Source organism: Cucurbita moschata, unplaced genomic scaffold, assembly GCF_002738365.1.
Source record: "Cucurbita moschata cultivar Rifu unplaced genomic scaffold, Cmos_1.0 Cmo_Scf00003, whole genome shotgun sequence".
NCBI lineage: Eukaryota > Viridiplantae > Streptophyta > Magnoliopsida > Cucurbitales > Cucurbitaceae > Cucurbita > Cucurbita moschata.
The window spans coordinates 4,413,201-4,426,682 of record NW_019268519.1 but is presented as its reverse complement, the minus strand read 5'-3'; the positions used below and the strand labels follow the sequence as shown (position 1 = coordinate 4,426,682).

The following is a 13,482-nucleotide window of genomic DNA, read 5'->3' as shown; positions in this document are numbered from 1 at the left end:
TATTTAATTGAATTATGAGTGGTCAATGAAATGGGTCAAAAATGGTTTCCATTTCCCCACCCAACTACCCATATGCTCCAAAAAATTACTCTAATTCAGGAGGGTATTATCGTAATTTCAGCACATACGCAGCTTTCGTTCTTCTCCGAGCTTTGCCGCAAATTGCCACGCGTTCTAACAGGGCCTCACCAGCCTCTCTTTCTATAAACGTCTTTCCCTCTCTCTTCATTCCTCTCTGGATCAAGTGGGTGGGTGTCCGGAAATTTCATGCTCTTCCTCCTGCTTCTGCTTCTGCCTATTTCAAGCGGTCGTGGTTGTGGGAGGAGGGATTAATAAGGGCATTGGGACTTCCCCATTTGTTCCTTAATCAATTCCCTCTCTTACACATCCATGGCTCCCAGCAAGTTCAATTCCGCTGTAATCCCTCTCTCTCTCTCTCTCTGCCTCTCTATTTACTGTTCATCTGTTGTGATCTTGATTTCGAAATCGTCCCCATGTCTTCTTTACGCTTTCTGATCTGTTGTTTGGGTTTTCTGGGTTTTTTTTTCCCGGTGGAAATTTCTTGGTGATTCTGTAGTTAGCCGAGGATATGATGCTCTGTTTCCATTTGGGGGATTTTTATAAATCTTTGTGTTGTGTTGTGCTGCTACAAAATTTTGTATGTGCGGATTAATTTGGTGGGTTTTTGTTGCTGATTTGGAGAAATTTGGAATTGGTCTGTTTGTGGTTGAATATCTGATGGATGAATCAAGTGGATGATTATGTATACAGTATAGTTTTATTCCAGAGGACTGCATGTTTCTTTTCAGATTCCCAAGTCTTTTTGGAAAAGTGGGGGCACTTTTCTTTTTTCTTTTGTTCTTTCTAGATGTTGCTATTTTAATTCGTGTTGTTTAGGTTTTTGAGGCAACTGAACTGCTGGTGATGCAGGGAGAAGGAACCTTTTCTGGCCCAATGGCGGATAATGGTTTATTTAATGCAAATTCTCTGTTGAATTCTGAGAAGGCTGTCCAGGAGCTTCTTGAACGGTCTCCATTAATGGAGACTGATGATCACCTTATTGAGTTTTCAGAGGCCTTGAGAAGTATGTATTATAGTTTTATTTCGTATGGTTTACTGAATCATGAGCTGCTGTTGAATATTCTCCTTTACGTTTATGTAATTTTGCTGATATGGTTGCTGTTGTGTATGAATTGCTCAAAATATGCTGCTTATGTTATTTCTTCGATCTTCAGCTGTTGCAAAAGCATTAAGAAAGGCTGCTGAGGGAAAGGCTGCTTCACAGGCTGAGGCAGCTGAATGGAAGCGTAAATTTGAACTGGAGAGGACTAGAAATCTTCAACTCGAGCATAAAGGTTTCTCTAATGGGATTTCTTGTGTTATTTAGAATATATTAGTTGATGTTTTCGTGGGGCTGGAGAAATTGTTAGAAGTGCACACTTTCATTAAATAGCGAACGTCTTCTCTTCAAGTCTTTATGTAACAGCTCGAGCACACCACTAGCAAATATTGTCATTTTTGGGCTTTCCCTTTTAAAACGCGTCTGCTAGGGAGAGGTTTTCACACCCTTATAAAGAATGTTTCGTGCTCCTCCCCATGTGAGATCTCACACTTTAGCTTCGCTTTGGTTTACGACTAAAACTGTGGTGTCTGTATTTTACTTCTTATGGAGATAACATGATATAGTTGGAGAATTGGGAGGGGCATAAGGCGTTCGTTATTGTTATGTTGAGACTTGTAGGATTAATCTCGACGTGCAGATGCCATGACATCATTACTTGCCTGAGTCTATCTATGTCGATCGTATTGTAGCAACCAAACCGACTAATGATCCTATTTTGTACGCAGCTAAATGTGCTATCTTATATCACAAGATTACCAGTCTTCTGCTGATCTTGTGATAGCTGCTTTTGTATTCACCTGTTCACATATATGATCCACCATCGTTTTTCTTTTCCTCTCATTCCTTTTTTCTTATGTTTTTCTTCCGCTTTCATTTTCGTTTCCTTATTTTTGATATGTTCCTTAAATCTACATATACTTATGCATTATAGGGCAGTCACCAGTAGAATGCAATGGTCATAATAATAAGAGGTCAAGGATCCTAAGCCCACAAGCCACGGAGCAATCAGAACGGTGTTGTGGAACAAATGGAATATGTTCTCATGAAATTCTCCAAGATCGGGACATCGATTCTATTTCTCAGATGGCATCTAAAAAATATGCGAGAAAGGTATTTGAGGAAGTCCATCCAATGACAAAGGAAAAATGAAACATGCCCATTTACTTCCACAAAATAAATAAAGTAATAAAGTCAATGTTTTTTATATCTCTAATTTAAACATGCATACAAGCAAAATGAAGCATGCTGCATGCATCGCATAGTTCCTTATTTCATTGTTCCTAGTGATGTTTCATGCATACTTCGTTTTGGTGGCATTGAACTACGGAAAAAAATACTTTGAAATGTAACAAATTGGTTTTAGATATTTACTGAATTGTGCTAATCCCATTTAAACTTACAGGCACCATTTAAACTTTCATGGTGCTGCAATGGTGAGCATAGTGATCGGCACAAGCACGATGTTGTCTCCTTTGAGAAAGGAAACATAACGACTGCAGAGCGTAGCAGTAGACAGGTCTGTTACTGCTGAACATAGACACATCTCAATTGAATTACTTACATATGTCACAGTTTATCTACGGTCCATTTTTGACAAAATGGAAATGAAAAACTGAGCTTAGGGCCATGAATTTTGAGTGGGTCCACTTAATTGATATAACATTTTCATTTCAGATTTCTTTGAAGTGGGAATCTCAACCTCAGACCGTGCTTATATTGACCAAACCAAACTCAATATCGGTTCGAATTCTTTGTTTTGAGATGGTCAGGTGTGTTGCTTACGAAAAGTTCGCTCTCCTTTTTGCCTAGACCGAAGTTTTTATGCATCATAACAAGAGTATCATCATAATGTGAAATGAATGCTGTTTTCCTTATTCCCATTTCTATTCCTCCCAGATGGTTGAGAGAGCATAAAGGTCTTCACATTTATGTCGAACCACGCGTCAGAAGTGAGCTTCTGACAGAGTCGGACTACTACAATTTTGTACATACATGGAAAGACGGTGAGTATGAATGGTTGTTATTATGTAATAGTAAGTGTATTGTTCTTACTCGGTTTGTGATGTTCAAGGATGGCCTTGACTGCATTTTTGAGCTATAATTCTTATGGCAACCGTCACTTACGGTCTCTATAACTATTTATTTAATACCGTCCTTGTGCACTCGATTGACTCCTCTTTTCTACTTCTCGACAGACAAGGAAATTATGCTCCTCCACACGAAAGTTGATCTCGTGGTTACCCTTGGTGGAGATGGAACTGTACTTTGGGTATGTCTTTCACTTGCAGGAGTATCTTCTTGTTGTTCTAGATATTATAATCAACATTGCAGGCAGCATATTGAGCTTATCAATTGCTATGAACTGTATGTTTTTAATTTGGCACTTGATTGCAGGCAGCATCAATGTTTAAAGGACCAGTTCCTCCACTTGTTCCGTTTTCTTTAGGGTCTCTCGGTTTCATGACTCCTTTTCGTATCCTTCGATTCTGAGGAAGTATTTACCTTAGAAATCAATTCATTTGTTGTTTAACCAGAAAGTAATTGGTTTAAAGTTATTCTGAAACCGACATATTGCCACAACGTTGATGTTTGTTGGCTGCTGAAAATTTTCTTTAACATGCTTCAGACAGTGAGCATTACAAAGAATGCTTGGATTCAGTTCTAAAGGGTCCAATTAGTATCACATTGCGACACCGACTACAGTGCCATGTTATTCGAGATGCAGCAAGAAATGAATACGAAACTGAAGAACCTATACTTGTGCTGAATGAGGTTACAATTGATCGCGGAATATCATCGTACCTTACGAATTTGGAATGTTATTGTGACAGTTCCTTTGTAACTTGTGTCCAAGGCGATGGGCTGATTCTATCAACAACTTCTGGCAGCACAGCATACTCATTGGCTGCTGGGGGATCAATGGTTCATCCTCAGGTATGTTCTTCGGTCGACCGATCTGTCGATCTTTCAGTTCACGTTCTTATATTGGTTAGAGCGACCATTTCTTAAATACTATCTCACACTCGCAGGTTCCCGGCATTCTATTTACTCCGATATGCCCACATTCCTTGTCGTTTCGACCCTTGATATTTCCAGAATACGTAACAATACGTATACAAGTACCTTTCAATAGCAGGGGGCATGCATGGGCATCCTTCGACGGGAAGGACAGGAAACAATTGGCAGCAGGAGATGCACTTGTATGCAGCATGGCACCTTGGCCGGTGCCTACAGCGTGCCAGGCAGACTCGACGAACGACTTCTTGCGCAGCATTCACGATGGCCTTCACTGGAATCTAAGAAAAACACAGTCTTTCGATGGACCTCGAGATACATGACCGAAGTTTTAGAGCTTCTTATGGTTAGTATTTATATTGTATAACATATTTTAGTTGTGGCTCAGAAATAAAAAGATGTGTAGCAGAGGGGGAAAATGATAGAGAAAATCACTTAAGAAGAGTAATTTTCTGTCATATTATTTATGTATGGGTTAAGGCTCAGGCTCAGGCTGATGAGAGCCCATATCTCAAGTTGTAACAAATTTTTGAAAAGTAAGCAATAGATCGTTGTAATCTTACTGTTCTCAGTAGTGTCTTGTTAGCTCCACTTATACGTCTTGTCGACGCGAAATACCCTTTTCGATCCTAAAAGTTTCAAAATGGAAAATTCCTTGGTGGGTAAGTTTTGACCCGCACGAAAGGCGCAACGATTTGGGCACTGTTTCAAAGAGAGACTTGATGCGGACTACGGACTACCTGTACCTGGACAGGAAGACCCTACGAAGGGCCTAGGTGAGATACCACTTTGGAAGAGCGACCCTATGAAGGGCCTATAAGTGAGATACCACTTTGGAAGAGCGATCCTATGAAGGGCCTAGGTGAGATACCACTTTGAAAGAGCTATAAAAATGAAAAACTAATGTCTCTCTCGTAATAACTAATTAAGTTACAAGTAGAGGTGTTAAATAAATTCGATAACTTGAAAACTTCCATCAATTAAATTTAAATAAATAAAAAAATTAAATTGATTCACGAATTCTCTTATTATTGAAATTAACGATATATATAATTATTTTTTATTGTTTATTTTTTAATCACTCTTACAAATAATTTTATTTTTTATTATTCATTCTTTAACCCCTCTTATAAATAATTTTTAATTATTTAAAAGATAATTTTTAATATATCAAATTTTAATGAAATGTTTATAAATAAATATAAATTTTATGAATTAATATTTTAAGTCGAATTGGAAGTTAAAAAATTAGAACAATTAGATTAAAGATTTAATCACTAGTTGAGCATTTTCTAAAATTTAATAGTCTTTAATGGTGATTTGACATTGCCAAGCTAGAGCGTTAAAAACGTCACGGGTTTTAATTAGTACTCTAAGTAGGTAAAAAAGTTAGGTAACACATCCTTAAATTGATTTAAATTAAATTAATTTCAAAAGAAATTTAAAAACAATTATTGAGTTTTTATTTATTTATTTTTTTTAAACTAAAATGTTTAAGAGATAATTAAAAAATTAAAAAAAAAAAAAAAGTTAGGTAAATTGTAACACTCGAGGATATGATAATTAAATTAAAGGTAGGATTTGTAGGACTTTGTTTACCTTTATTGTATTAAAGTAAATCAACCTTTACCCGCCATTAATAGTTTTAAATAAAATATTTGACTTTATCTAATTTTCATTAAACAAATATTACACGTTTGTCCAAGAGGTTGAATGTTTGAATTTCCTCCGTCTTAATGAACTTCAAAGGGAAACAAAGTAGTTACTTTTAGTGGCTAATTTACGTTTGAGAACTTACATCGACACTCTTTTCAAAGGTGTGAAAATCTCTCCCTAATAAACGCGTTATAAAAACCGTGAGATTGATGATAATATTTATTAACGGTGGGTTTGGGCTATTACAAATGGTATTAGAGATAGACACTGGGCGGTGTGTCAACGAGGACGTTGAGACCCCAAGGGGGTGGATTGTGAGATCTCACATCAGTCGGAGAGAGGAACAAAACACTCCTTACAAGGGTGTGGAAACCTATCTCTAGCATAGGTGTTTTAAGAACCGTGAGATTGATGACAATACGTAATGGGCCAAAGCAGACAATATCTATTAACGGTGAGCTTAGACTATTACAAATGGTATAAGAGGTAGACACCGGATGATGTGCCAACGAGTACGTTGGGACTCCAAGTGGATGGATTGTGAGATCCCACCTCGATTGGAGAGCGAAAAGAAGCATTCCTTACAAGGATATCAAAACTTCTCCTTAATAGACGCGCTTTAAAAATCATGAAGCTAACGACGATACGTAATGAGTTGCTCATTATTTAAAATGAATACCATGCAAACATTTAATTGACAAAGTCATGTCGTACGTAGCTTGTAAACGAACTTCAACTTTAATTTTAAAATAAATTCTCCATGTCAACCAAGAGATGACAAAAAAAAAAACACATTTTCATGCACATAGCCCATTTCTTGAGATCTAAATTTCCATTTTCTATATAAAAAAATTTGATAACGTAACATGAAAGGGTCAAATACCTTACACACATGCATATATGTTTTATATATTATGCAAGCCACCCACCATTTCTTATGTTATCTTGTCTTGAATTTGGGTATAATAAATAATAGAATTTTGTCCATAATGGTATAATTTCTCGAGTTTCTATCATAAAATCTGATATCAGATGTTATGAGATCGATTGGACGAAAAATTTAAAGATAATATATAGAGAGAGTTCAACCGTATTTGAAGTGGGAGATTCGAACGTTTAACTTTTTCGTCGAAGATACAGATCAACACCGTTGAATTTCGTTTATTTTAATTGTTAATGTGAATTCACACGTTAAAAATTGCAACGTTGAGTAAAAGCTAATGTAGGGGTAGGTTTTTTATTATACGAGGGACGGATATGTCCAACTCATTAAGTTGACTTAGTGACATAAATTATACTTAAATTTTTGAGTTCATATCTAATATATTTTGGGTTTTTTTTTTCAATGTGTTCTTGACATATATGTATTTAATATAATTCCAAAAAGTCATGGTTGCCATTAATTAGGGAATGTCATCTTTAAGGCAAGCTGTATTTAGGACACCTGACATTAAGGCAAGCTGTATTTAGGACACGAAGCTGTCTCAAGGTCATGAGATCTACTTTACAGTTTAAGAAGGTGAAGGAAAGAACCGGCCAAAAGATTGGAGTAAGTCTTATCACAATCACCGACTCGAAATGGATTAGCAAAAAGCAAATGTTGGCACATCTTCATCATCCGGCTGGGCACTAGGATGTGAAGCTGTAAACAAAGATTTCCCTTGTTAGACCACTCTAGTTCGGTACTTGTCCATTGAGGGGTTACACGTTTTAAAGTTAAGGAATCTATTAGACATAAATTTAAAAGTTTAAAGATTCCATTCTGTCTCGAAAAGTGACCAGGATCAATCTAGTCACGTTTTCATTCATTTGGAATCTAGGCTCTTCTACGTCATTTTTATTTTTTATTTTTTATTTTTTTATTCCCTTCAATCATTCCTTAAGTCCCATAAGTTTGATTCGGTAGAATCTAACCCATTTTTTCATTGAGCGAAAGGTATGAAATAAATCAAATTGATTTTTCGATCAAAAGTACTATGTGAAATCTTCATTTTTTTTCCCTCTTTCTCTATCCCTATCCGGGTACAATGTTTGAATCAATAAAGAACCGTTTCTTCTGTATCTATATGAATCGATATTATTTCATTCCAATCCCTTCCCGATACCTCCCATGAAAAATTCTGAATTGGATCCAAATTGACGGGTTGATGACTTATAACTGAAACAACGGTTCACATGCATGAATATTTAATTAAATTACAAAAAGTTAGACTAAAAATCATATATTAGTAAGTATTTAACTTTAACTTAAAGGGATAATCAATCAAATTAATTGTAACAATTTGGTTTATTGGAAGATGTGTTTGGAATTCCTAATAGAAAGATTTAAATCAAAATTGTAACACTAAAAAAATTCTTAAAAAACGTGAACAAACCTTATTTTTCACGTAAGATATGTTTTTTTAGTGTTTTTGTTTGGTCTTTGGTCTCCTTTTAAGGTTAATGCCTTGCTTGTTTCTTTGTCTTGGCATTAAGTTTATGCATTGATTTTGGATTCCAAGATTCAAACCATCTATTAAATAAGACTTCATTTGTCACACATTTATATTTATCTTCATAAATGTAAAGAAAATCACCAAAGTATTTAATTCTTCTAAGAAACCAAATTATTTAAGAAATGTACAAAGCTTATGAACAATAATAAACCTCGTTTTAAGGTTAATATGATTATAGATCATCGGTTAAGACACTTGATCGTTCTGCTTAAGTCATCAGAGGTTCTAGGACTGGTAAATCTTTTAGATGTTGTAACCGTCCAAACTCATCATGTTATGTATCGCCGTCAGCTTCACAATTTTCGTCTTCTAGGAATAGAGGTTTCCACACCCTTATAAAAAAAATGTTTCGTTCCCCTCTCTAACCGATGTGAAATCTTACAATACACTCCCCTTCGGGGCCCAGTGTCCTCATTGGTACACTGAACGTTTTGTTCCCCTCTCTAACCGATGTGAGATTTTACAATACACCCCCTTCGGGGCTCAGTGTCCTCATTGGTACACTGTCCAGTGCCTAGCTATGATACCATTTGTAACACGTTTCCACACCCTTGCAAAAAATTGCTTCGATCCTCTCTCCAACCGATGATGAATCTCACAATTCGCACCACGTTTCCACACCCTTACAAAAAATTGACAAAAAATTGCTTCGATCCTCTCTTCAACCGATGTTGAATCTCACAAGTCGCACCGACACAATCCACCTCCCTTCGAGGCAACAACCCAAACCCACCACTAGCAGATATTGTCCGCTTTGACCCATTACGTATCGTCGTCAATCTCACAGTTTTAGAACTCATCTGTTAGGAATATGTTTCCACACCTTATGAAAAATGCTTCGTTCCCATCTCCAAACGATGTGGAATCTCACAAATGCAAGTCAACCATTATTAATTCTTCTAATCTCAAACCATTCATAGAAGAACAAAGGATATCACTAAAACGCAAAGTATTTAGAACGATACGACGTGTTTAAAAGTACTTTCATTCTATGTAGAGAGTTCAAATTTCTAGCTCGTAATTACCACAAACCAAGAAAAGGTAAAAAGTACGAAGTAGACTAATTTAACCGTTAAAAGAACGAACTAAACTATTGCAACATGAAGCATGGGAATTGCCAAGAACTCCATTATTTACCCATATAATTGACTTTAGTATGCGTAAATGGCAATCAATTACTCATAACTCTCTCTTCTTCATAGTTTATAGCCATATAGCTTCACATTTATTTGCAAACCCTTTAATTGCTATGTAAATTCATACCCTTTTCTTCAAACCCTTTCTTGTTCTTCACCATGTCTTCTCCACCACCTATCACCTCCACCATTGCCAATTTTCAAGCCAAGCTTTCTTCCATAACTCTTGGAAATGTCTGCAAAGTTTTGGCAGTTTCAGGGCTTGCCTTGTTCACTCTCTATGTGTTCGTGTTTTCACCTCCAAATTACCAACTTTCTGATTTTCTTACTACCCTCAAACAAAAATTTCCGATTAACAATCTGTCGTCATCGCCGTCGCTCCCACCCGCTGATCCTCCGACCAACATTTCCCATATCGTGTTTAGCATCGTTGGCTCAATGAACACATGGAAGTACAAGAGATATTATAGCCAATCATGGTGGCGACCCAATGTAACTCGTGGTCATGTCTTCTTTGAACGGCCACCTTCTGGTGAGTTCCTACCGTGGTCGAACTTGTCTGCTCCATTTCGAGTCAACGAAGATATCTCACGCTTTGCTGTGTACCCTAAAATTAGATGGCGAGACCAGGTTGTTAAATTATCGTTATTAACTCAAAAGAATAGGGTTACGAATTATTTTTTACGGATTATGTAATCTTTTATTCGTATTCTTTACGTAGGTGAGGATCTTTCGAACTGTGATGGAGTCGTTTAGAGAAGGTGGTCCGAATGCGAGGTGGTACGTAATGACCGACGACGATACGATAATATTTGTGGATAATTTGGTGAAGACTTTGGGAAAGTATGATGACAAGAAGCCTTGGTACATTGGGATGAACTCAGAGTGTGTGAAATCTAACTTTGATTTCTCGTATGATATGGCTTTTGGAGGAGCTGGCTATGCTTTGAGTTACCCACTTGCTGCTTTGGTAGCAAAAAGGTTGGATGGTTGCATTGAGAGATACCCTTATTTGAGGGTTAGTGATCAAATGTTGTTCCAATGTTTGTCGGATTTGGGATTCTCGATTACTCACGAAAAGGGGTTTCATCAGGTAAATATATACCACAACTCTCGTGGGTTTGCTTTTTGTTTCTCCGAAAGGCTTCATACGAATAGAGATGTAATCCTTACTTATAAATTTATGATCACGTGGGACTTCATCCCAATAATTCTCAACAATTCTCCTCTCGAACAAGGTACACCATAGAGCCTCACCTAAGGCCTATAGAGCTCTCGAATAGCCTCCCATTAATCTAAGCTCGACTCCTTTCTCCAATGTGGGATTCCGTCTCAACAATCCTCTCTTTGAACAAGGTAAACTTTAGAGCCTCCCTTGAGGCCTGTGGAGCCCTCGAACATCCTCCCCTTAATTGAGGCTTAACTCCTTTCTTTGAAGCCCACGAACAAAATACACCATTTGTTCGACACTTGAATCAATTTTGACTATACCTTTGAAACTCACAACTTCTTTGTTCACATTCGAGGATTCTATTGACATGACTAAGTTAAGGGTATGACTCTAATATCATGTTAGGAACCACGAGTCTAAGCTCTCATGGTTTTACTTTTGATTTCCCTAAAAGGTCTCATACCAATCGAGATGTATTCCTTACTTATAAACCTATGATCATTCCTTCGATTAAGATGTATTCCTTACTTATAAACCCATGATCATTCCCTTAATTAACCCGTGTGTACTCCCTCCCAACAATCCTCAACTATTGCTATATTTTTTTAAATTTTCAATTTGAGCGTTTAAAGTTAAAGGTTTAAATCTCTAATATAATCATTATTTTTATGGCATGTTTGGAAGGTCGATCTCCGAGGCGACGCATCAGGCTTTCTCTCCTACCATCCACAAACCCCTCTCCTCTCCCTCCACCACATCGACCTCATCAATCCCATCTTCCCAAACATGGACCGCCCCGCCGCCATCAACCACCTAATGAAGGCGGGGGCGGTCGACCAGTCCCGCCTCCTACAACAAACCATCTGCTACCACCGCCCCTTAAACTGGAGCTTCTCAATGTCATGGGGGTACTCAGCTCACATCTATGAAGCCATAATGGCTAGAAACTATTTGAAAAGACCATTGGAGACATTTGCACCATTTGAACGAACTAAGGCTCCGGTTTTCATGTTCAACACAAGGTGGGGTGTCCTTGATAACCCTTGTGAAGCTCCCCATGTGCTGTACTTCGAGTCGATTGAGAGAGATCGAGAGGATAGAATCGTGACCACTTATATAAGGAAGTGGGCTCGTAATCTTCCTCCTTGTGCTGTTTATGGGAACCATTCAGCTGAATCAGTCTCAAAGATTAGGGTTTTTTCATCTGCAAAGGTCCCTTTGGAGGTGTGTTCACTTTCTCTCTTGTTTATGGTTGATTTTGGAGTACTCATTTAGTCCTTAAAAATGTGTTTGTTGGCTTGTTTACAGGCAGGAGGAGTAGAGTGCTGTGATGTAAGAATGGTAGACATGAATGTTACTGAAGTGAGTTATAGGCCTTGTTATCATGGGGAAGTCATGGCTTAAACCTTAAGCTTTCTTCTTGATTGGGTATCAAGTTTAGTGCGTTTAATATGCTTCTAATTAGATGGCAGAAATTGAGTTAAAATTTATATATCTGTTTTGAGATGTAATAAGTTTATGATATACAAAGGAAATCAAACAAAAGGCATTCACATATTTTTTTCTAACTTGTTTGTGTATCCTAATTTTGTGAAGGATTTGAAAGCCGCTGTTATTCGTACATGAGTGCCTTATCTTTGCCTAAAATGTAAGAGTAGCACATGATTTGAGTATTTTAAGAATTACTTGGTAAGTAACCCAACTATTGGTGTCGAAAAATGCAAACACATGCAACATGGTGGGATATATCCTTTTAACATAGCATAGCATGACCTAGGCAGCTTTCCAATATGGAAAAGGTAGGATGTGTAGTACTTTTCTACACATGACCTACGCGTATGAACAAGGGCCCACTAGGCGGGCTCGCACACTCCCTAGGCCTGGCTCGTTGGGCTAACATTTGCTTAACGAGTTCTATGATAAATATCATGGAGGGAAAGGGCCCACATAACATCATAGTGAACATAATGTCCTAAATTATAAGTCATAGTGTACGCGTCCATGCTCATTATAATGGAAAAGAATATGATGCATGTGACACACAAATATGCATGAGGTCTCATAACTTATAATCATGACATAATGTATGAGGCAAGATAAGCCTTCATTTATTTATAACATATTAAGTATGTGAATTATTTTTACATAATTCCCCTACATTACGTAAAACATAGCATGGTCCAGAGAGATTGATGCACCGTAGATTAACAATTTCATATATAACATAGCATGATCGCAAAATAATATAGTTTTATTATATGACATAGTTTATCCGTACATAACATGGCATTACATGGCATTACATGGCATACCATAGCATATATCATAGCTTAGCATAACATATCAATCATACATATGAAACGTGCAGAGGTTATATAGGGCATGCATCATCATACATAATACTACGATCCCCTAATGCTAGCTTACTTGGTTAACCTGTTCGAAACTAATATAATCCTTTAATGTATGCTTAACGCTACTCTCTGAGATGTAATTCTAAAGGAATCCCACAATCATAAATTATAATTCTATTATGAAAAGTGGCTTACCTAATTGTGTATAAAATAATCTACTCCAAACAATTTAAACTAGCTAAAAGATAGTCATACTAATCTTACTCACTTTCCAAGAGTTGAAACTAATAGAAAAACATTCGAGCATATTAGACTCAAGCTAGATCAATCGAAAAGTTGACCTAGAGCCGTCAGAAAATGTATTCTCCGACGGGCTCCAAACCGCCCAAATGAGATGAAAGGAAGCAATTGACTTAAAAAATCAAAGAACCTCTCATTTGTAATGGAATCCAACTTCCTACTTTCTCAACTTAGCTGACGTGGGACAATTTTCATTTCCTTTTTTTTCTTGGGTTATTATACTTTCTTAGTC

The 13,482-nt window shown here is 37.1% G+C and overlaps 2 protein-coding genes across 2 annotated transcripts; both read left to right on the top strand.

The window, feature by feature from the left end:
* The first annotated feature begins 152 nt into the window (after window positions 1-152).
* LOC111441051 (NAD(H) kinase 1-like) lies at window positions 153-4,709 on the top strand. Its single transcript, XM_023077949.1, has 11 exons — window positions 153-417; window positions 931-1,084; window positions 1,236-1,355; window positions 2,055-2,233; window positions 2,526-2,639; window positions 2,798-2,892; window positions 3,020-3,126; window positions 3,319-3,392; window positions 3,518-3,596; window positions 3,750-4,057; window positions 4,153-4,709. Exons 1-11 carry the CDS (start codon window positions 391-393, stop codon window positions 4,459-4,461), a joined length of 1,566 nt encoding a protein of 521 aa, XP_022933717.1. The 5' UTR covers window positions 153-390; the 3' UTR covers window positions 4,462-4,709.
* Window positions 4,710-9,541: 4,832 nt separating this feature from the next.
* Window positions 9,542-12,144, top strand: LOC111440887. The gene is made up of 4 exons (XM_023077714.1): window positions 9,542-10,055; window positions 10,147-10,518; window positions 11,281-11,820; window positions 11,905-12,144. Exons 1-4 carry the CDS (start codon window positions 9,585-9,587, stop codon window positions 11,998-12,000), a joined length of 1,479 nt encoding a protein of 492 aa, XP_022933482.1. The 5' UTR covers window positions 9,542-9,584; the 3' UTR covers window positions 12,001-12,144.
* The last annotated feature ends 1,338 nt before the right edge of the window (window positions 12,145-13,482 follow it).

Coding starts and splice junctions, on each gene's coding strand:
- LOC111441051 (XM_023077949.1), top strand. CDS start 391: ATGGCTCCCAGCAAGTTCAATTCCGCT. Junction 1,085..1,235: donor GTTTTCAGAGGCCTTGAGAA/GTATGTATTATA, acceptor TTCGATCTTCAG/CTGTTGCAAAAGCATTAAGA. Junction 2,640..2,797: donor CAGAGCGTAGCAGTAGACAG/GTCTGTTACTGC, acceptor TTTTCATTTCAG/ATTTCTTTGAAGTGGGAATC.
- LOC111440887 (XM_023077714.1), top strand. CDS start 9,585: ATGTCTTCTCCACCACCTATCACCTCCACCATTGCCAATTTTCAAGCC. Junction 10,056..10,146: donor AAATTAGATGGCGAGACCAG/GTTGTTAAATTA, acceptor TTCTTTACGTAG/GTGAGGATCTTTCGAACTGT. Junction 10,519..11,280: donor ACGAAAAGGGGTTTCATCAG/GTAAATATATAC, acceptor CATGTTTGGAAG/GTCGATCTCCGAGGCGACGC.